We start from the raw sequence: 23,243 nt of genomic DNA on the forward strand, positions 1-23,243 counted from the left end.
CCTGCGCTTTCTTAGCCCGAATCCTGACCTGGTGCATATCCAGGACCCTCACAGCGTAGCCTCTGTCCATTGCAACACCCTGCACATGGCCCTGCACATTTGGCTGCTGCTGCCTGCTCACCTGGCACTTGCTGTATCATCCCTGGAGGAGTGTGAGCTTGCCATAACAACGGTCCCCCACTGCTGTTGTTTTTGGCCCCCCAGGACCACCAGCTGCATATTCAAGCAGCTCCCCTCTGCAGTTTCTTCTCTTGTATTTTCCAGCTTTGACAGAATCTGGCCACTGGTCAAAGAAAATGTTTGTAGACACAGACTTGACGTCAGAGGTTGTGAGTCGCTGGATCAGAAAGCATCCAGGATCGGTTTTACTTTTCTCCAAGGGGCAGGGAGGGAGAAGGAGTCCACTGAACTGGAAGACTGCAGGCAGCTTCTCTGATGGATTAATGCCTTGACCTTCTCCTGGACGTGGCTTGGCTCATCAAGATGGGCCAATGTCTTTTAAGTTCCCCTGATTTGTGTCTCGGGGGAGCCAGATTTCATCCTGGCTCTGTCTCTTTCTGCCTTGGAAGAAGGCCTCACCTGTTCCACAGGATGTTGGGGCTTATTTTCATCCTTTGCAATGCAAAGCCTGGCGGTCTTCATCTTGAAATGTCCCCGTCAGTGCTGGAAACAGGAAATGCTTGTGATAAAAGTTGCCTCGGGTGTTAAGGACCGCGGGCCAGACAGACTGTGCAGTTTGGCCTTGTGCCCAGATCCTCTGAAAGTTTGGCAGGCTGGATACTTAAGGAACCTCTCCGTGACTGAAAGGCTAGTGCCTGACACCGGGGTAGGCATACTGGGGACCTGCCTGGGGTTCACTCCCAGCAGGGACTGGGGAGTCAGTGGCCCCCTACTGGGGTGTGGGTTCTCATCAGGGGCCCAACCATGGGGTCCCTTGATGGGCAGGATCCTGACAGCTTGGGGCACCCAACACAGAGCAGCCAAAGGTACTCTCGAAATACGGCTGGGCTCACATCATTTGTCCGCCCACGCTCAAGAGTTGAATGTGGATTGTTGCTGAACCATGAATGGTGGTTGAAACGTAGGTTGTCATGCTGTCTGATCCTGGCTGTGATAACATGCCATGGTTTGTTAACCACAGACAACCAGGAAGAGAACCCATGATTTATTGTTGGTTTGTGGACTGTGGGTTGTTCACAGTTGACAAACCATGGTTTGTTGTCACGGCTGAGTTCAGACAACCTGATGTCCCATGTTTCAGCAGCAACCGACCTGTCAAATGCTGCAGCAGGCAAGCAGCCCGCAGGGCCCCAGAGCAGTCACACACCCAGAGGGCAAGCAGACCCTCCGGAGAGCCACGTCGTCCAGAAAAAGCAGCCAGTGTGGCTCAAGCAGCTCACGCGGCCTGTGAAGCGCACCTGCCTGCAGAGCCAGGCCTTGTGGAAGGGGCTGTCGCAGGAAATCGCGTGTATCAGCTCCGGGACATCAGCCCTGGGCGAGCGGCTTGCCCAGTGCACTGGCGCAGGCTTAGACAAGATGTGGAAGAGGACTGAATACCTTCTTAAATACCTTCAGGCAGAGGACTGTCCTCCTTAAAGTCTACCTTGCGGCTACCTGAGAGGCAGCAAGAGCACACGGGCACTGATCCGCGAGGCTAGGAGGGCACCTGCTTTACGTTAACTGGGCCCAGTGTTCCAGCCAGGTACCCTCATGGGGGACTCTGGCGTTTTTGAACCAGCTGCCCCGGCAGGCAGGTCTCCCCCAAAAATGACAGCCAGGCCCAAAGCGCCCGCTGCCGACTTCCATGGCTGAGCAGTGCACGTTCCCTCTGCAGCTGCGTGGCCGCAAGCAGCCCTCAGTGGGAGTTTTACTCCTAAAAATCCAGGCGCCGCTCCAAAAAAGGGGCCCAGGCTTGGGAGAGGTGTACTTGACACCATCCCATTGATGGGGGTCATGGGGGAGGCCGTTCCGCAAACTTGGCTCGCATCCATCAGAGCAGCAGAGGGCCCTCTGGGGATCTTCGGCCACTTTAATCCTCAGCCCCCCCCCACTTCCCGCCACCCCTTCCTCCTCATAGATGAAATGGTGTGTGGAGGAAACCAGGCCAACCCAGGGGCAAAGGAGGGGATGTATACCCTTCAGATGAACTTCCCTGCTTTAGTTTCCTTCCCTGTGGGTGCCCGGTCCAGTTTGGGATTGGAGCAGGACTTGTGCAGAACCCGGGATGAGCAGAACCCAGTTGGCTGCCCAAGCCGCGGAGGGAATGGACTGAGTGTTCTGTTTGGACAAAAGTCTGAAACGAAGGGCAGGAGGAGAAAACAACCAGCGAAAGCTGTTATTCTTACCTGGGACCGGGGGGGAGGGGGGTCAACCCCAGTCCATGTAGGCAACCAGTTGGGCCTCCCAGAGCCCCCCGGTCAGCCATGCTCCCCCTCCATGGGGTCATCCCACGAAGTGGAGCGGTTCTGTTTACAGGGCTGCCCTGTCAAAGTCTGGTTTAAAATCAAAGGCCCATAAGGAGGGAGGGCAGCTGCCGAAGTCCAGTTTAAACATAAGGGACGGGAAGAAGGAAGGTCGGGGGGCTCCAGGTGTCCCAACAAGGGTCAGCACCTGGCCAGCAGCAACACAGGTCATCGGGCCAGTTCAGTTTCTCCACCGTAATGAAACGAGGCCATCCCAAAATCTGTGTGTAGCCCCTGGAAGAGCCCTTAACAAAAACCCAGAGTTCCCCTGAATATTATTACCTCCCCCTGCCCCCCCCGCCCCCCGTGCACCACTGAACTGTGCGTCCCTTGAAGGCCCCGTTCCTGGGAGTTTTCGCGGAAAGCTTTGCGCAACGCAAGAGCTGGCAGTGTTGTCTCGATAAACAGCCAGGTTGCTGGGTTTCCCGCCTCCTCCCTCCACTGACTGGGCTCCAGGTCACGGGGAGGGACACGGGAAGCGTGCCTCGTCCAGGTGAGGCCGTCTTCGCCAGGAAGACGGAGCTCCACGCCCAGGCAGGCTGGAAGACAGGTCACCCAGTGTTTGGGAAGGAGCTGACATGAAGAATGCGAGCGTGTTTCGCCGAGAATGGAAGATTCTCGTGGCCGGGGACAGAGGGATCCCACTGAAGAGGCGGGCGCTCTCGAGAAAGGCTCCCTCTGGGAGGCATTCTCTGAGGCGCGGCGAGGAGATTCCCCTGTCTGGGATGTCCCTGAGGAGGTACCCGGGGAGGCAAAAGGTCAGATGCTGGGCTGGGAGGGGAAGAAGCCGGCTCATTTTAAGCTCTGCCCTGGCTTTGGGGGTGGCTGGTCGGGCAGAGATGGGAGTACCTGTTCTGCTTAAATACCCACCTCCTGCTTGGCTCTGGTGCCCTGGCCTCACCCGTTACTGGAAAGAGTAATTTCCATGGGCACCAGAAAGAAACCGCCTGCTTGGCCTCTTCTGGAATCCCTGCTCCCTTTCCCAGCAGCCAAGGCTGTCCAGCTGGAGCAAAGGGAAGCGGGGAGGGTCCGGTGCTGGTTTTGGGAGCGGGCACGGTTGGGCTCTCTGCTCATTAAGGGGAAGACGGGATGGGAAGGAGGATGCCGCGCAGGAGCGTCTGGCGACCACGCTGGCGGGAAGGTCGACCTGCCAGCGGCTGGCAGCCCTGGGGGGCGCTTTACCCAAGGGCCCTCCAAAGCCTGGGCCTGGCCCTGCTGGGAGAAGGGCAAAAAGTTCCAAGGTGCTTTTGGGCCAGGGCTGGCACGGACGGTAGGCACGGCTGGGCTTTTGCTGAAGGCTCTCCCCGCATCAGGGGGCCCAGGGCAAGACCCTCTTTCCCACAGCAGCCTGCTTCTTCACCGGACTCCCTCTTCTGCCCAGGCGAGGCGGTGGTGAGGAGGAAGAGCCGGGGTGTCCGATTCCCCCAGCCCCTTGCAGCTACACCTGACTAGCCAGCAGGTGGGAGCCACAGGACAGAGGAGGATGAGGGGCAAGGCAGCTGGCGCTCCCTTAAGGCTTGGCTGCCATCCCTGAAAGCTTCAAGCCACGAAACCCCAGTTGAATTTTGCAGTTTGGGGCCTGCTCCTTTAGCCCTCTGCCTTGCCCATCACTGGAACGTGGCCTCTAAGAGCTCTGGAATTGAAATCTGCCCTTGTGCTGGAAGAGGCTCCACGCCCTTAGTTGGTGTGATATTAGAAATTAGCTGGGCTACCAAACTCCTCTCTCTGCCTAGTGTGCCCTGAACAGGAGGATTCCTCCTGTGGAAATGCAGCATGAAGAGGTGGGGACATCCAAGGAGTGTGCAGCCGACAGTTTTAAGTATTGCCGGCAGGGAAGAAGGGAAATGCTCGTGCCTGCCACCAGGATTTCTGCATGTATTATCTGTTGCTGAGACAGCTTAGCAACAGATCCATGTCCCTATTTTGGGTCATCCTCGTGCAGCGGTGCGGTGTAATGCATTGCTGTTCCAAAACAGCATGGCCAAGAAGAGAGCCCAGGGACTAGTGTCTGGTCCTGGCAAAACGGGTGCTGAACTCCTTTCAGTCCGAGGGCCAAATTCCCTTTCAGAGAAGCTCTCGGGGGCCGTATTCCAGTGGGGAGTGGGGCCAAGACCCCCGACCTGTTTTAGCTTAGTGCTCTTAATGCCAGTCACTTAAACCTTAGGAGCGGCATTTGGTTCTTTCTGCCCCTGCGGAGGGTCAGATTTGGATCCCAGGCCGGAAGTTCTGTATTCCTCTGGTAAATAACTGAGTTTTAAAGTCCTGCTTCTCCCAACCAAGTTGTTGGGTGTCCATGAATCAGCCCAAGATGCTTCGCTGCCTGCTTGTTCCAAAGGGCAAGATGGCATCTCCTCCTGTTGCACGGACAAGAGCTGAGTGGTCTGATTCAGTGCTGGCACCGCGGGTGGTTCTGGAATTGCAGGACAGGTCAGAGTTCTGTCCCCGCAACACCTTCCGATCGCCTCTGGTCCGATCGCGTCTGTTTTCACAGAACCCTGTTCCATGTAAACGGCAATAGCAGGGAAAGCAGAGTGGACAAGGCCCAGGTTCAAATCTCATAGTTTCTGTAGCACATCATGTAATTTGCATTTCTCATGATCTTGCAGCCTTTATTCTCCTCTTATTAAAAAGTGCAAGAATAATGTGAGCAAACAGTACCTAAAATGCATTCTGTTAAAAAATAAACCCTGAAAGATTGTCAAGCAGAGCTGGCAGGACGCCATTGCATGCTGGAGTGATGGTGCTGTAGCCAAGACCCTTGGGGCAAAAGGGACCGTGTGCGCCAGAGACAAGCCTCATGACGCAGCCCGTTTCCTTGTAAAGGATCGTTTGAGTTTGTTTTATAGGGCTCAGATGGAGGCAGCAAGGGCGAGACGTAGACCGGCTGGGTCACCTGAGTTTAGCAAGAGACATGAAAACACCTGGGCTCCAGAGATTAAGGTGGGCCTAAGCATGGGCAAGACACAGCCTCCGAGTCACCTGGAAGGAAAGAGGATGTGTGACTCTCTCCATTTTGGTTGCGCTCTCTCATTTTCCCAGCAGTGCTTTGTCTTGGCCTGCTTTTTCAGCGGCTTGCAAACCTAAGCCCACACCATCAATTTAGGATTGTTTGGGTGTGCATTGCCGCTCACACACAGGCATTTTTGGCGTATCCTTCTTCCGTGGTGGACACTTGCCACAAGCGATTTTCTCCAATATAATATGTTTCTGTGCATACTTCCCTCTAATATGTGTATTTTTGTGTCTGATTTTTGCGTTGCAAGCTTCAAGCTTAATTTCCAAAAACATGAATTTAAAGCAGCCTAGTGGGCAAGTGTCTTGCCGCTTGTGTGTGGGGTTTGGAAAGAAGAAGGTGTAGCCAAGCATCTGCAGAACACAGTTTCCTCCCACTGTGTTAATCCAGGTGGTTTCCATACAAAGGGATTTGGAGTGTTGGCTTTCTGGGCTGACGTGAAGGTTGTTTTTCCTCCATTTTTTGAAATGACCCTGTCAGTTTTGTAGGATTTCCGAGCTGAGGTCTCTGGCACAAACCGGGAGCCGGAGCTGCTGGGAGCTTTTTCCCAAGTAAACGTGGAGAGAGTTGCACCTTTTGTCTCTGACTTCCGTGGCAGTGGCGCAAACCCATGCTATCAGGGTCAACCCAGCGGGTCTCAGTGGACGTGTGTTGTGTGCGTACTCATGCTGGGAACGTGAGATTTCCCTCGATAAGCCTGCCTTTGCTGGTGAAACAGACACTCCTTTCTCTCCTTGCCTTGGGGCCAAACACTGTCATCAGAAACTGCAGTTACAAAGGGGGGGGGGGAATCCTTTCTGGGTTCCCCAGCAAAAGGGAAAACCCCTGTGAAAGCAACACACACACAAGAATGGGGGAAAGGTCTAGACAAGTTTAATGCACTCAGAATGCATGGCACCTGCAGAATGGACTGTGTGTTTGCGTGTCTGTAAGTTTTTGTGCACTCTCTCTTGGGAACAGGCAGTGTCTGTGCTTTCATGTGCTCTCCTGCCTGAGAATCGGCTGAGTGTGCTTTCGTGTGCCTTTTTTTAGGATTAGCTCTGTGTATGTGTGGATGTTAGTGTGCGCCCTCCTAGAAATTGCCAGGGTGTGTATGCCTGTGTGTGTATATTTTTGTGTTCTCACTAGGAGTTGACTGTTTGTGTCCCTGTGTACATTAGAGGAAGCACAGGGTGTATTTTTGCCAGGCCAGTTGCAGGCAGGCAGAGTCGACTTGATTTTCCCTCAGCCATTAAATTGATCACTGAGACATGTAAAGAAACACCAGTATCAGTAAGCCTCCATCCAAGGGCTTTTTTCCTGAGATGTTGCTGAAAGTGTAAGGAACTTTGCATTGCCTAAAGGAGATGCTGGCTGCTTGCTGCGAGGATGAAAGGGCATTGCGAGATATTCTTGGCAGTACAAACCTGGCCAGCTCCACTTTATATTTGCAGCTGCAAGAAAACCACTCCAGGCCTTGCTGTTTGCTCCCAAGTGCAGACCAGGTGATGCCAAAGAGAGGGCAGCAGACACGACTGAAAGTTACTTTTCAGCTCCAGGCCCTCCAAATGTTTTGACCTACAACTCCCACGGGCTCTAGCCACAATCTTGGGACTTTGGCCTATAACTCCCATGGGCTCTAGCCAGGATCCCACAAAATGTGTGAAGGGCAGGGTTTCTCCAGGGCAAGCAAGGTATGTCAGCCCCAGGGGGTTCAGTGGGACTTTGTCTCACGTAAGTGGTTAGAGGATTTCAACCCTAGTTGTTACGGTTCCTTTAAAACCTGAAGCCAGAATTTGCAGCTTTCTCCTGGGTTGCTTCCAGTGCGGGGAATGTCCTCCCATGGCAGTTGCAGCCGTTCCCGGAGTTCAAGAACAGGGGGCTCGATGCAGCTGAGTGGTCACAGAGCCACTTTCCGGATCTGTGCAAGTTTAATAACTGAAGCTTAGTGCAATGTCAGCACACTATTAAAAACACTTTCTTGCTTTTAATGCTTGGAGGACAACCCACAGCTCAGCAGCGCAACCCTTTCTTTGCCTGCAGAAGTTCAGTCCCTGGCAGGATCTGCAGGTAGGGCTGGGAAAGAAGCTGGGGGGACCACCTGTGCCAGCTCGGTAGGAGGCCTGCACCTACGATGTTCCTTATTTGCTCTTGCAGGGTTGTTTTGTCCTCTTCTAGCTGAGTAAATCCAGCCCTTTCTGCTTCATCAACTGAGGGTGTGATCTCACCGTGCATGCCCAGGTGGAAACAAACAGGCCTGCAATTCCCAGCTTGCTGACTGCGCAGAATCACACATGGCAAAATACCTTTATGAGGCCAACTTACTGTGCCGGCTTTCAGGACCTCCCGATCCTTCCATCAGGCAAGAGGTGGCTGCTGAAAATATCTCAAGATCTCAGAAGTTTGCACAATTTTAGGAGGGTAGGATGGAGGGTGTATCTTGAATTTTGTCTTTTTATTTCGCATGCAGAGTTATACGTGCCGAAGCCCATGCAAAATCCTCAGGCTCCTGTCTCTGCTTCAGGCGGCTCGGCTTTTAGTTGCTGATCAACCAATTCAGTTTCTGAAGGCCAGCAGGCCTAGTAATTGGAGGCATCATAGAGGAGCCTCTGTGTTCATAAAGGGCATTAGCACAGGGGGTTTTGGCTGTGTGTATATCTGTCTCTCTTCTGTACAAACCAAACTACCTCCCTGCATCGTAGTGTGCTTCCGTCGACATGGCAACGTTGCATGTGGCTGTCTCCATGGAGACAGAGCAAGGTACCCGCATGGTGAATGGGGAAAACCCATCGTGAATGTTGGCTCTTAACTGGTATTGTTAACCCGACATCTGTAGGATATTTTGGTGCTTGGTTTCCGTGTCCCCAGGGACCTGGAGCTGTTTGGATGAGCCGGGAGAGAAGGAGCAAGTGCCTGTCACAGCCTCTTTGGAATCCCCTGGAAGATTAATCATTTTTTCTTCTTGAATGTTCATTATCTCTCTGCTTTGCATTGCTAATTGATACTCTGTACCTATTAAGAGGTTAGCGGTTGGTTCAATGAGGTCTCGCTTGTGGATTTATTCCGCACGTCTATCTTTTCCAGAGGGGAGCGTGCATGGCCATGCAGCGGTGGGGGTTGACGGTTTCGTGCAGAATAGCAGCTCTGTCTGGTTTACTCCCCCCTGTAGAGGAAGAGAAGGCACAAAGGGGGGGGAGGGGGTCTCACTTGATCACTCAATGACCCACTGATGAGAGGTGAGTGGGTCACCAGCGAAAAACGTACATTTGGGGCGATTTGAAGTTTTCTCTGCGGGCTGTGTTTGCTCCAGACTCTGGAAAGTCTTGGGCAAGGCACCCAACTTCAAGGGGCTCTTATGTGCCTGTAATGGGGGTGGGGGGGCTTGGGCCCCCTACATTTTCTCTACTGCCTTAATTTGCTTTGCAAGCAAATAAAAAAACACTTTACAATTTGTGTCTTTAACCAGTTTTTAAACTGTATGCATTGCCTACTTTTGAGTGGCTCCCCCATAGCCCAGCTATGGGGCTGGACCTTTGACAGTGGGGCCCTCTCTGGGTGAAATCTTAAGGCCTGCAAGAAATGTGCTAGATGACAGTGATATTGCCATGTGGTGTGTAAAATAGAAATGAGTGGAAAGCATAGCTTCTGCCTGAAATCTTTCTCCTAATGCCAGAAGTGGTTCTTACTCCCTTGTAGAGATATAGGCCAAGCTCAGACACAGTTACTTTCAAGGAAAAGTGGCAGGTGGAGAAGAAGAGCCCTACAAACCCACATTTAAGGTCGCTTAGAGTGCAATCCTATGCATGTTTAGACAGAGAAAAGTCCCACAACCTCCAGTATGCCCCAGCCAGCAATGCTAAGAGTTGTAGGATTCCTCTCTGTTGAAATACACCTAGGATTGGGCCTTGAGGATGCAGTCCTTGCAAGTGTGGACAGGGAAAAGCCTCCAATTCCTAGCATCCTCAGCTGGCTGGGGAATGCTGTGCAAAATAGGATTTTTTTCAGTATAAACGTGCCCAGGATTGTGCTTTAGTGACAGGTTCTTAACATCCTTCAGCCACTCCCCTCCGCCCATGACTCACAGGATGGAGCTTACGGGCACAAAACAAGGCTTGCTCTCCTCACATCCCATCGTTTAGGTGCACGTATTCAGCTCACATCTTGCTTCCTGGTCAGTTTCATGCTATGTGGTCACTGGGAGCATGTGTAGGACTGAAGGGTGGAGATTTCCCCCGACATGTTCTCCCACTGGTGTTCTTGGCAGGGCTTCTTTTCAAGATGCCTTGCTTTGAAAACAACCTCATTTTATCACTGGCTGCCATGACTAGAGTGAGTAAGAGGAGGAAACCCCCCATGGATAAAACCAGCAGTCAGAGCCGGTGTTTGTCTGACTTAAGCACTGTTTGTTTCTGTGGGTCAGGTAGCATCAGATAAAATCCCACATGAGTCACTGAGCAGGCAACCCTACACACGAGGAGCGAGAAAAGAGGCCATTTCTCTCTCTCATCACATGCAGAATGACATCTTTAGGAAATAGTTATTCTGACTCTGTTGTGGGAATGGTTAACGAGAAATTAAAATGAGTCGTGGATGTTCGGCAACCTCAGTGGTTGCTGCCGCTGTGCTGGCGACGGCCAATCATCACATGCCCATTCTGCCTTTGCCCCCCCCCCCCAAAGGGAATACGGCCCGTGAGATGATTCTGATGTCCTCAGGCTGAAAAGGTTCCCCACCCCTGTTGAATCTCTCCTATGATGAGAGGCAGTTTTAATGGGTGGCAGGGGGGTAGAAAAATAGCTGTGCGCTCCGCAGTATGGACATCCGAAGGGGGCCCCCATGGGACAATTAAATCCAAGGCCGAAGGTTATCTAGCGGCACCACTGGCTGGGTGCTTGGCTGTGGTTGCCATCTTTAAAAGTGTACCTGTAAAGGACAGGATTGAGCCTTGAAGAAGAAACTGGAGGGCAAAGCTGTCTCTGCAGGCAGGAAATTCCTCATCCTTGGTGTAGGAATGAAGACGGCTGGCAGTTGAGAGTCGATCTTGGCCTGCTTGGGCAGCTGCCAGGGCCGCCTCGCTTGAGCTAGACCCACCGAAATGAGCCTGCCGGCTGTCCTCACCGTGTGTCGGGCAGGTTGCAGTCTTGCTTTTCACCTTAGAAGCATGTCAGGGCTTGCCTCCAAGATCTGCCTCCCCTGAGAGGATGGGTCTTACATGTGGGTGGCCCGCTGCCTAATTCTTGGGCAGCCTCCCTTCCCATTCCCATCAGGGTCTCGTGATTCCCTGGCCAGCAATCTCTGCAGTAGGAAAGAGGGGGTGGAAAGCCCCTCCCGCCAGCACACTTGATCTGTGGCCAGTTCTCCACCAGTCCATTCCCAGTGCTCCATTGCGTGCCCGTCTGATTTGCCCCTTGCTGCCCTCCCCAGGTGACATTCCTGGTTTTCCATCCTTTAAGCCCTCTCCTGTCCTGCCCCACAGTTTTGAAGTCTCAAACCAAACCAGTGCCATCTCCAGTGAGGTATGCGCACAGAAGCTCCTGCCTGTCATTTGGCAATCGCTGTGCTGTAGCAGGGATTCTCCAGGGCTCTTGGATAGGTATGAATTATTCAAGCCCTCCCCCCGCCCCCCATCCCCTCTATGCCCTTGGGAGCTGAGGGCGTAATCCTTTGGAAACAATATAAAGGATGTGCCACAGAGACAGCGGCCAGCCCAGCGGAGGGAGATGGTGACTGCATCGAGCCCCCCTCCCCTCGACCCCCTTTTCATCCTTTGCCTGCAACGGGCGGCCGACTGCAGGGGATCATTGTTGCCGCTTAGCCTGCTTTCCATACCCTGTAGCCTGCGGAAGGCGAAGACCTGTTGTGTCTTCGGAGGGAATGCAGAATTCTAGGTGTGAGCGCCGGGCACGTAGATGAGGGCAGAGAAGCTGCAGGCGGGAGTAGCCTGGGTGCAGGCGAAGCCGAGGAGAAGCGGGTCGAACGGCACGCGGATGTGAGGTGAGGGGGGCACCTCGTTCATGGGCAGGGCTGCCGCACCCCCATCAGGACAAGTGCATGGAAATCCCTTGCTGCGGGTTCATCCTTTCGTTTGCCGCGAGGAGGAGACTGGATCTGCGGCGAACAGTATTGCTCGGCAAGGTGCTCCAGCAGTGCTGAGCGTTTGGCTGCAGGGCTGGATTTATTGGGGAAGAAGTAAGCGCTCCGGGGAGAGAAGAGGCACCCTTCGCGTGCTGGAAGATGGAGGCCAAACCTTTGTTCAGCATGCAGAAGGCGCTCGTGCAGCCCTTCCAGATGTGCATGCTAGATATTCCCCTGAGTGTCCAAGACGACGATGTGAGTACCGTCCGGGTGCTGGGGTGTGTCTTGTGTGTGCATCCTCATGTGCCGTGGCAGGTAGAGCCTGAGGGGACCGGGAGTGCGGGCAGTTGGGGGTCAGCAAGGGGTCATGAGCTGTCCAGATTCTTGCCAGTGTTGGATGCTTCATTGGGGTGAGTTACTCAGGGCTGCCAGAAGAAGTTTCAGTGGCCAGGTGGGAACTCTGAAGGTTCCCCCAGCTCCCAGCGCATGCGGCGCATCATGCTCACGCCATTCTCGGTTTTTTGTTGGGCTTTGAGCAGGGGGATTTCCCTGTGGATCCTCGGGTTTGGCTGTTTGTCCTGCTGCTTTGAGGGCATCCGGAATCTCTCACCTGCAGCAGGCAGCTGCCTCAGCTTATGGCAGGGCTGGCTCCAAAGTCGCCCAGAAGCTCTGCGGGCTGGCATGGATCTTGGCAGCTGCAGGCCGCCTGCCCACTTTGAAGAGACGTGGCTTCGCTCGTTTGCTGAAGCACATGAGCAGCAGGAGTTTTCGGGAACTATCTGCAGTTGTAGCCACCACCCGAAGCCGTGCAGTTCTTTGATTTCTGTCTCCTTGTTACCTATTTCAGCGGCCCAGTGACAGGAATTCTGAATCAGGAGCAGGGTCTGTCTGTCTGTCCTGCCCGGAAGAGGCTTTCTGGGTTTTCAGAGGGGAGTCATTCTTGGCCCTTACCAGGAGCTGGACCACTCCTAGGATCACCCAGTGCAGGGAAAAAGCCGTCTCCAAGACCTTTTGCATGCACCGTACTGACCGAATGGAGATTTCAAATCCACTGGAGAGACTTTGTCTGTGGAAAGTGGTCAGAGCCTTCCCAGTGGTGGCATCCCGGGTGTCGGTGGCCGTCTCGTCTGCTGTTTTCATTCAAGGGCCAATTAAAAGAGTATTTATCTGTGCAAGCTGTGAGGGTACAGGCAAATGTTCTCTGCCATTGATGCTGGAGAGGGTTTATTCTGTTGTACGATAGATTCAGAATTTTAAAGCTCAAATCTTAGAGGTGTGGCGTGACTTTTCAATGGGTTGTGAGCTGACTTGGAGTCCCTCTGAGAAAAGGTAGAATAGTCATATGCACAGTGGAGGTGCTTTTCCACTGACCTAACGTCAGACCCTCTGGATTAGCACTGTCAACACGGACTGGCAGCAGCGGCTTTCCAGGTTTCAGGTGGGGTTGTTTCCTGGCCCTACCCAGAGCTGCTGCCAGAGATCGAACCAGATGCTTTCTCACGCAAAGCATGTGCTCTACCCCAAGCTACAAAGTTTGTCCTCCTCCCACACAGCTGTCTATGTCGAGGTCAGAACCTCGAGTCCGGGGACAAAATCTGCCCCTCAGGCTTCCCCTTTTCCTGGCCCAGCTCTTTCCCCAGCCACCCACTGCTGGGAGGTTCCCAGCTCGCCTGCTGCTGTCCACACCCCACTCCGAAAGGTGGGGACGCTGCTTGTGAGGCTTTGTCGCTCTCTCGAGGTGAGAACCTCTAGCTCAGGCAGGCTGAATTTAGGGAGCTCCACCCACCTAATGCTCCATCACCCCCCAAAAGTTTCTCCAAAAAGGAAGTCAGCTCTCAGAACGAAAGAGGCTCCATACCCCGGAAGCGCAACGGCAAGAAGCAACTCTGGCTCAGACGGGATTTGTTCCCAGCTCTGCCTGGCGGTGCCAGGATCACCCACACGTGTGCCCCCACACTGACCGGCGCCTCTCCCCCCGGGCATGGTGAGTGTCGCCACGTCCCTCTGTGTCTCGGTGTCCCTGTGTCCCACTTGAGCTGCCTGTTTGCAGGCAAGGCAGGACTTTTGCAGGGGTCCGTAGTCCCAGAAGTAGCATGAGGCTGCAGAGTGGGCTTTCCCTCCAGGCGGGGGCTCCAAATCCCACCCTTCACCTGCCTCGGAGTCTCATTCCGGTTGGCTTCCAGCACCTGTGGGGCAGCGGCGAACGGCTCTCAGCCCCGACCTGTCGGGATGCTGAACTAGCCAGCGCAGTGTCCAGGCTGCAGGGCTGCGAGAGAGGCAAGGGGCCTCCTCAGTCAGCAAACCTGCTGTGCGCATGCAATGTGCTTCTGTGTGCTCTGAATGGAAATGCATAGCCGCCCCCACCCCGACCCTCTGAATACTTTTTAGGAAAGGCAGGGCTAGCCAGCACCACCCACTGGCTTCCTCCCCAGTCACTGGGAGCACCCTTCCCTAAGCTGGCACCCTTCAGATGCGCCAAATTGGTCCTGAGCACATTCGGAAGGACCAGCTCGGGAGAGGCTGGAATTGCGCCCCCCCGCCGCTCTGCAGACGGACGCTTGCGTCCCCCTCAGCGCTTGTGGAGTGGCGCTTCCAGAAGCCGGAGCCTCGTGGCTGCATGTCCACGCATAACTGCTCACTGGGTGTCTTGCAGCCTCAGCTGCCTCACCAGGTTGCTCTGAGGGTAAAATAGAGGAGGAAGCTCCCCCAGGCTGCCTCGGACTCCTTGCGGGAAAGAAGGAGGGGTGGGATGATAGCAGACGTGTTTGTTTTGTTCCGTAACACTGCAAAATAAAATCAGAAACAAGCATTCAAACAAACAAAGGCATGAGAGGGCCTCTGACGGTGGCCATTCCTAAACTGTGGAACTCCCTGCCCGTGGCAGCCATTTTGTGAGAGTGCCCACAGCACCCCCCTCGAAGTCCTAAATGTGTCACTGGCCTAAACAGAGATGAGCAAACCCTGGAGTAAGCAACACTGGGTCGGACAGAAAAATAATCTTACCCAAGGAACATGGCAGGTGGGCCTTGCAGTGTGGGAATGGGGAAAGCTGGCTGTGTGAAAGGACCTTCATTTATAAAATACTGTAGCACATTAATTATAATTAATTGATATGGATGCAAAGATGTGTTTCTCTGGCTCTCCCCTCCCTCGGATGGAGTGGATGCTGCTGTTCCGAACTGTGGGCATCTTTCTGTCTTCCCAAACACCTGTGGAAGGGCCAAAATTAAGAAAAGAGCATTCTGTCACTGACTGCCCAAAGAAAGGTTAATCGCCCCATTGTTCCCCATTTAGAGAAGGCCACAAGCTGTCAAATACCACACAACGAAGGAGTTGCTATAAATATAGGCGAGATCCTCCCAAGCTATAATTAACAATACCTCTGGGGGCTTTTCCTGGGCTTCACTGGCCAACGGAGGTCACAGTGGCCCAGAGGACACTTGGGAGGCCTGCCAAAGACTGTCATACTTCTGTTTGGCTTTGATGTGGGCTGGTGACATGCCACTTTTCTTACTTGGGGTGGTGGTTGTCCTACCCATAACAAAAAGCCGAGGATTTTCTGGATGAACCTTTCTGGATCATCGGAGATTACATAGAAACAAAGCAAGTCAGAAGGGGTCTCCCGGGCCATCTAGTCTGACCCCCGGCTCTAGCCGGCTCCGCTCACGACATGCCCACCATGTGCTGTACCTCTTGGTCACAGCGTGTGAATTCAGAGCGAGCTGGGGCAAGAGGGTCTTTCGTTTGTGGGAAGTCCCTTTCACTCAGCAAATCTCCAGAACCAGTTTAGACAGCTCACCGTGCAAGTTTATCCCATTCAACAGATCCATGCACGTGGGACTCCCTCCCAGGTTGATCCCTCCGGCTGCTTTCCTTTACCTAGCTGCCAAGAATGAGGGCTGTCAGGTCGGGAATAACCACATGTGGGATATTGCTCTGAAATGTTACTTCCCGATTGGACTTCTGTAACGCGCTCTACGTGGGGCTGCCCTTGAAGACAGTCCGGATACTTCAGATGGTGCAAAACAGAGCAGCCAGGTTGCTGACGGGGACTGGGCGTTACTCTCACATAACCCCAGTCCTCTACCAGCTTCACAGGCTTCCCATCGAAGTCCGGGCTCAATTCAAGGTGCTGGTTATCACCTACAAAGCCCTTAATGGCTTGGGACCTGGATACCTAAAGGAACGCTTGCGTCCATATTTGCCCTCCCGCCCCTTGAGATTGGCGGCAGAGGCCCTCCTCGGGGAGCCCTCCGTGAAAGACATTAGGAGGGTGAGTACCTGGAGGGTGAGTACCTGGAGGGTGAGTACCAGGAGGGCTTTCTCTGCTGTGGCGCCCCGCTTATGGAATGCACTCCCCAGAGAGGTCCACCTGGCGCCGTCGTTATTGGTTTTTCGGCGCCAGGCCAAGACCTTTTTATTTAAACAATATTTTAATAACTGTTAATATTATTTATTGGTTTTAATTTCTACAGCCAGGGTAAATCCAGATTTTATATGTATTGTTTATACACTTGTTTATTTACTGTGTGGGAAGCCGTCCCAAGGCTCATGCGAATGGGACGGCATACAAAAACTCCAAATAAATAAATAAATGTATGAAAATAAGCACCAGCCACTGTTGACATGCTGCAAAGGATTCCAGATTTCCGTGCTAGTTCCGTTCCATCTAGAGGTGCCTGAGGAAGTCAGTGTTTGCAGATTTCGGTACAAAGAGTTCCTGGTCCATGATACAAATGGAAACAGAATTAGCCACCCAGTCCGAACTTCCTGTATGCTTTGACTTAGTACTAGATTGAAAAAGCATCTATTAGAACATGTGGCGTATCTGAGAGAAAATGTATTGAAAACCACATTTTTTAGATACATATTTAAATATGAATTTCTGTGTGCAGCTTGGTTTGTTTTAATTTGCAAAGGAATGTGTATGGAATTAGAGGACTGTAACAAACACAGGAGAGGTTACATGGACCAGAAGTCCATCCCTTCTTTTTATTCCATTTGTTCACGAGGCTGACCGATCAACCCTGCCAAAACAAATACTTTAAGGTCCAATCCTATGCATGTTTGGACAGAAATGGAGTCCTACAACTCCCAAATGGAGAATACCGGGAAGTGTAGAACTTGCCTTCTGTCTAAACATTTATAGGAGTGCTTTCTTAGTGATGTTTAACTTGGCCTATTCATGTTTCGGGCTTTACTCTGAGATGATGGCATTGTGTAGGACAGTGGCTGCTAGAAACACATTCCATGTGGGGCATAATTTTAAAAGGTATTGAAAATAAAGTTGCCAGTATCCTACTGCTCTTCTGCAGATCAAGAGTGCAGCAAAATTTGGGAATTGCGGTCTGGTTCTGGTGACACACAGCTAAAATAAGATTCTGTGCAGTTGGAAGTGGGGCAGGAAAAGGCAACCAAGAGGATCAGGGGGCTGGAGCAAGGGGTGTGAAACGGGGAGCCTGGACATCAGTCCACCCCCCAGGTGTGGCAGCCTGTCTCCACATGTGCTTCATGGCGCTTATTAAATTGTCTGTTCCACTTTTCAAACAAAATGAACAGATCTTGCCATAAAATAGGTGTGTGGCGATGCCGAAAACCGTGCGTTCAAGGGAGTTGCTCAGACCCTGCCTTTGCTTTGCAACTAGTCTTTTGGGTAGGGTACTTGTCCTTTGCCACTCCGTGCGTGGCAGCCATTTTGTGGCAGTGCCCAAGACAGCTTCTCAAATTGCCTACTCCTGTGAGGAAAGGTTACAGCCTCTGAGAGTGTTTTGCTTAGAAAAAAGGAAGCCGTGATAGAGGTGTACAGAATTAGGTGCAGAGAAAGTGGATAGCCATACATTTTTCTTGTCCCATAATGCGAGAATCCAAAGGTGTCATCCCATACTCCTCACTAGTCAGACCCCGTCTAGAATACTCTGCCCAGTTTTGGGCACAAATATTTAAGAAAGATGCAGAGAAATTAGAAAGGGCCCAGAGGAGGGCAGCAAAGATGATCCAGGGGTTGGAAACACTGCCCTGTGAGGAGAGACTGGGAGAACTGGGCATGTTCAGCCTTGAGAAGGGAAGGCTGAGGGGGGACATGATGTCCCTGTATAAGTACCTCAAAGGCTGTTACAAAGAGGAAGGTCAAGGTCTCTTCTCGCTGATAACCAATTTAAGTTGCAACAACTCAGGTTCCGGCTAGATATCAGGAAAAGTTTCCTCACTGTCTGAACAATACAATAGTGGAAGCAGTTGCCTGGAGAGGTCATGGGCTCTCTCACACTTGTTGTTGTTAGTTGTGTCCGACCGATTGTAACCCCATGGACAACATTCCTCCAGGCCTTCCTGTCCTCCACCATCCCCCAGAGTCCACTTAAGCTCACGCCGACTGCTTCAGCTACTCCATCCAGCCACCAGAGACTTTCAAAAAGAATCTGGATAGCCCTCTGAGTGGGATGGTGTAAATGGGTGTCCTGCAACAACAGGGGTCTGGACTCGGTGGCCTCCTTGACCCCTTCCGGCTCTGCTATTCTCTGATTCTCCGAAGCTGTTTGGTAGGATAAAGGAAGGGCCTCTTCATGCAGCACAGAGCTAGGCTCTAGATACACTTCCACATGGAGTAGTGGTGGCCACCAAGGACATCTCTGTCCCACTTGTGGGTTTCATGTGGGTAGCTGGTTGGCTGGCTGGATGTTTGGTGTGACCCAGCTCGACTCTTCTCCGTAAGTTCTCAGGCTTCCTGCTTAATAGAGGGAGTCTTCTAGTTTGGAGAACTGGCAGGTGACAGTCCTCTGTTTGAAGGGCTGTCCTGTCAAAGTCTGGTTTAAAATCAAAGGACCAAACGGCGGGAGAGCAGATGCCCAAGTCCACCTGGCTGGGGAAGGCTGGGTGTTGCCAGACGTTTATCTGCTCAGCCGTGCATCAGACTGTGTCCTTACAGAGCAAATCATCCACGCAATTTCTAACTGCATGAATGGTGGTGCATTTAGTTTGGCCCCCAGCAATACTTTTGCGCTCTTGGAGCAGGAAGGGGGAGATGGGCCTGAGATTCTCAAGGTCCGTTGTAGAAAAAGGAGGAGTCAGGTCAGGTCCCAAACACCCTCTGCATCAGCATGCTGGGAAGTGTCGAGCGAGTGTGCCGTGTGGCTCTCCCACCACCCGTTCAGGTCTGCGGTGGCACAGGCACGAGTCCGTGTTCTGCCGACTCTGCCGCCCGACGCAGGGGCTTCGTCCCACTTTCAGGGCCACGCCGGCCCCTGCTCTACACATGCTCCCACTGGTCATGTGGTGCCCCAAACCCCGTTTCTCTGCCCCCGGTCAGCACCTTTCCCATTGAGGCGAACCTCTTCCGAGCTTGGCCTTCGTCCAGCCTCTTTCTCGGCAGTGCCAGCTGTCCCAAGAGCTGACTCGGCAGGGAGCTCTCTGCCAGGCGCTGACTCACTTGCAAGTCATGCTGCTGGTTCTTGGAAGCTTTGGGGCACATGGCCGTGATGCTCTCCACCCCGCCCTCTCTGATCAAAGTGATCCTGCAACATGCATCCCTTTAGGCCAGAGATGTTGAGCCCTCCAGCCCGGGGTTCCTAGACGGCCAGCTTTAGCTCTTTGTTCCCATCCCAGTTCTTAAAGACTGACATGCGTCTCCTTGGGGCTCACGTACTGGCAGTAAGACCTTTTGAGCTACGAAGTACGGTGTTATTTTTTGTGGGGGTGGCTGTCCTTTTTACCTTCAGTCTCACCCATTACTGGAATGTGTCCTCCCCTGAGCTCCCCTGGCTGAGAAAGGTTTGGCACTCCTGCTTTAGGTCAGTGACTGCTAAATGTTAATCCATCCTTAAAAACAAACCTATTCGCCCAGACTTAGTGGGAATTCCTGAGAGGTGACCAGCTTTTTACCAGTGCTGGGGACTCAAGTCAAGTGACTCACTTGCAAGTTTGATTCAAGTTACAGCAGTGATTTGACTTGGGAGCAGTGAGCAACTGACTCGACTTCAGACTTCTACTGTTTTTATGACCAGGGCTTAGCGCCCACATCTGGTGTGAGGGAGGTATCCCGGGGCTGAGACGGGCTGAAGGCAGGCATGAACACAGGAGAGGTGGTGGGAGGGAGGGAGCTTGTGGGGGGGCAGGATAGGGAGGAGGGGTTGCAATAGGAAAAAGGGAAGGCAAGGTTTCAGTCCTTTTTGGCACGAGGAATGTGGTGCGGGGGGGGGGGGGGGCAGACTCTGGAACACTGGAATCAAATTCACAATAACAGCGGGGCCTTGTTTAAATGAATTGTGAAGGACTTCATTGCATCACTGGGAGAAGCACAGATGGGAGCATCAGTGGGGGGGTTAACTCTCCCACCTCCACCCCCCACCTCCCTTTTTTCCACTAAACTTGGCTCTTGAGACTTAAGGCTTGACTCAAACATTTCTTGCAATGACTTGGAGTTGAAAATAAACACTTGAGACTTGATTGGAGACTTGAAGTAAAAGGCTGGAACACGTCAGTGCTTTTTACACCTCATATGATGGTTGCTGTCATTTTGACAGGCCACTGGCTGTCCAAGTATCCAGGCTGATGAGCCCCTCAAATTTTTCGTGGGCTTTAGCAGATCTTTATGCCAGTCAATGTTAACTTGCCATCATGGCAATTTTTTGTTTGCCAGTGCCTTCAGGTTGGTTAAACTGCTTCACTTGGAATCTTCCTTGATGCTAAAGCAGCCCCGTGCTTTTCTCTTGGTGCACTTTTCTTGCTGCTACTAGATGAAACAGTCACAGCCTTGCTGTGGAGGAGAGGAGAATTCTGGAGCAAAACCAGCACCGCATTTCTCCACCTCATTTTTCTTTTTTGCCTGTGGCATTCTAACCCTTGTCCAGATTTTTCCAATAAAAAACCCTCCAAACCAGCTCCTGGGAGCCAAATGTTCTAGTCCAGATAAACATATGCAAAGTCATTTGACTTTCATAAATGAATCTCAGTGCCTTGTTTTTTGGGACATACATAAATCTTTCACCCAAGAGCCCAGTCTTGTTCACAGTTACTGTGAACTGAGCCCCACTGCATGAAGCAGGAGGTTACCCCTGAACTGACGTGCCTTGAATTTACTCGCATTGAGACCCCACAAATGCAAGCCAGCTCAGTTCAGACGGGTCACAGTCGCCCCCTTTTTCTGGAATACAACACCTTGGGGTTTTGAAAGATGCATTTTGAAAAATGGCCCTCAGAGTAGTTCTTTTCATTGACGTTTTTAGGAGAGAGGAAGCAATAAGTCAGACTCAGAAGATGTTTTCCCCCTTTCCGAATAGCATTATAGGGTATATCACTATCAAACCAATTGCATGTTGATTTTAAAAATGAAGAAATTAAACAGTCTTTTTGGTCAGCACCATTCAGCATCTTGCTAACATGGCAGCGACTGGAAAAGGGTTCCTTCTTCCCACTGTCCAGTTTTCACCCTTTGATTCGCATCCCATCAGCTGAAGAGCTAAGATGTGATTATAGTTTCTCATTTGCACCTTGCTCCAACAGATGTAGAGGGATTTCTGTGATCGACAAAGCACTTCAGTGGCCCTCAACAGGTCGGTCTCTTGAGCTCAGGCAAATTTCAAAAATAAGAATCGGAGCCTCAACATTCCAAACGGCATTTGCTGACCTAACAAACCCTTTCTGATAGAACCTTGATGTCTGTATTGTGCGAATCTGATAAAAATCGGCATGGCACTGTCTCTTCCTCTCTCTCGAATCAGAGCATCTACGTTACCTTTCACTGTTGTTTATTTTTTTAAAACAAAAAAAAGAAAAGAAAATAGCTTGAAAACGTATGTTAGCACTACATAAAAGATGGATTAAAAGATGACTGGGTGGCTTTGACTGACTAGTGCACAAAACCACAAGCACATGAATAGGTTGAGCTGGGACCTCAGCATTTGCTGCCTCTGCTTTTTTTTTTGGAAGGGATGGCCCCAAGATGTGCCTGGGTACCTGCCAGGGACCCACTGACATGAGTTCTGGGAATGATTCCTCTTCTTCCCCATTGCAACTTGTGGCTCTTGTTTTGGCCCAGACAACAGTGGTTGGGGAGCGGGGGAGGAGGAGGAGGAGGAGAAAGAGGAGAGAGCAAGGATGCTGCTGGCTGTGTGTTTCCTGGCCAAGTAGGCAAATGGAAGCCATATTGGGAAAGAGGGGAAGAGCAGCTGGTGACCACAGTGATGAGAGGGTGGACTCACTGAGGGAGGGGGCCTGTGGAGGGTGCCTTGCCCAGGGACCCTCCCAAGCCTGGAAGCATCACCGCTTTTGTGGGTAACGTTTAGCATCTCCCTCCCAAAATGCTTTCCTGGAATGCTGCAGCCTTTTTGTTCGTCAGCTTCAAACAGGGACTCAGGAGTGAAAGATGGCAGATAAAGGGTTAAAGTTTAACGATTAAACTGGTCCAAGAACCAGTTAAGCTGAAGGATTTGGGCTTAAACCTGTTGAAGTCAATGGGACTTAGCTACTTAAAACCTTAGCTTGTTGGTCAGATTGTTTGCAGAGAGGACTGGAATCACAGACCCTAGCTTGACCCTCTGGAGTTTTGCACATGACCCTGCTCTTCCCCCTTGGCCCCTTCCCCTTTCCTCCTCAGAATTTCCTGACATCCATGCAGTTTTTGCATCTCTTTGAAAAGGTAGAAATGCCTGAACTAAAGCTTGGTTATTGCAGAAAAAGCTTTAAGCTAATGTCTTCGCCTGGGATTTTGGTCCTGCCTGTCCTTGGAAAGCAGCTGCTAAGAGCTCTCTAAAGACACACATCCACATGGTGGGCATGTCGTGAGCAGAGCCGGCTGGTGCCGGAGGTCAGACTAGATGGCCTGGGAGGCCCCTTCTGACTCGCTCTGTTTTCTGTGTTTCTGTGTTTCTATCCCTCTGCCTGAACAGGTTCAGCTGCAAGGCCTTTGGCCAAATACTGGCTCCCAGCCTTAGCCCTCTGCTGCCGCCATTCCCTCTGGGAGAGGAGGAGAAGATTGACTTGTGTTATATGGACACTGTAAGAGAGAGATGTACCTGCAGGTATGGGGGGAATTGTATGCAGTGGGCCCCAAAGGCCACGAAACGCAAGGCAACAGGCTGCATCCCAACTGATTAAAGTTGGAGCAACCTGCCGGTGGGCCATCGCTTTCCTCTCCTTCCCAGAGCAGCTCTTCCGACTCCCTGAAAATTCTAGAGTCAGGAAACCCACTGAACAGGGTGGGGCACAGTGGAGGGAGGATCTGGGAAGAGATCTGGTAGAAGGACTTTCCATGAGCAGAGCCCTTCTTCCCACCAAAGGTCTCTCTGATCAGCATAAGAGAATTGAAATCGGCAAAGCAAGCAACAGACGGATTCCGTTTCTGTTTCTCGTTCTGTTTAAGCTCCCCAAATCCCCAAGGAAGACTCCAGCATGAAACGGCACACGGGCTATTTTGATTCTCTTCATTTGGGATTTGGTCAAGGCCAGGGTTTTCTTTCAGACAGCAGGTACTTAATACACCTTGCAGAGTGAGCAAGAGTGTGCAGTTGTCAAGAAGGTAGCAGTGCCTGTCTAAGCTAGTGCTTTGCCTCAGATGTCCCAGGCACTGGACTGCTTGTTCTTGAATACCTCCATACACACATGCTTTGGCCAGGCTCCATGCTTCTGAAGTGAGCTCTATTCCACGGAACCATCTGCCACCGCAAGAGCTTGTGGACCTGTGTGTGGACGCTTGCCATAGACCCCAGCCTTAGGAAAACAAA

General features: G+C 52.1%; 1 protein-coding gene across 2 annotated transcripts in view; it reads left to right on the forward strand.

Moving 5' to 3' along the window:
• Positions 1-2,982: 2,982 nt before the first annotated feature.
• Positions 2,983-23,243, forward strand: part of RALGDS (ral guanine nucleotide dissociation stimulator) — a 79,533-nt gene continuing 59,272 nt past the window's right edge. The window contains exon 1 of one of the 2 annotated variants that reach the window (XM_044440036.1): positions 2,983-3,220. In XM_044440036.1, coding sequence (XP_044295971.1) covers positions 3,041-3,220 — 180 coding nt within the window. In that variant the 5' untranslated portion in view covers positions 2,983-3,040. Of the gene's footprint in view, positions 3,221-11,455; positions 11,785-23,243 lie in introns of those variants that run through there. The other variant, XM_044440038.1, reaches the window with a different exon arrangement.

Source organism: Varanus komodoensis, unplaced genomic scaffold (genome assembly GCF_004798865.1).
Source record: "Varanus komodoensis strain SLA01 unplaced genomic scaffold, ASM479886v1 scaffold36, whole genome shotgun sequence".
Lineage (NCBI taxonomy): Eukaryota > Metazoa > Chordata > Lepidosauria > Squamata > Varanidae > Varanus > Varanus komodoensis.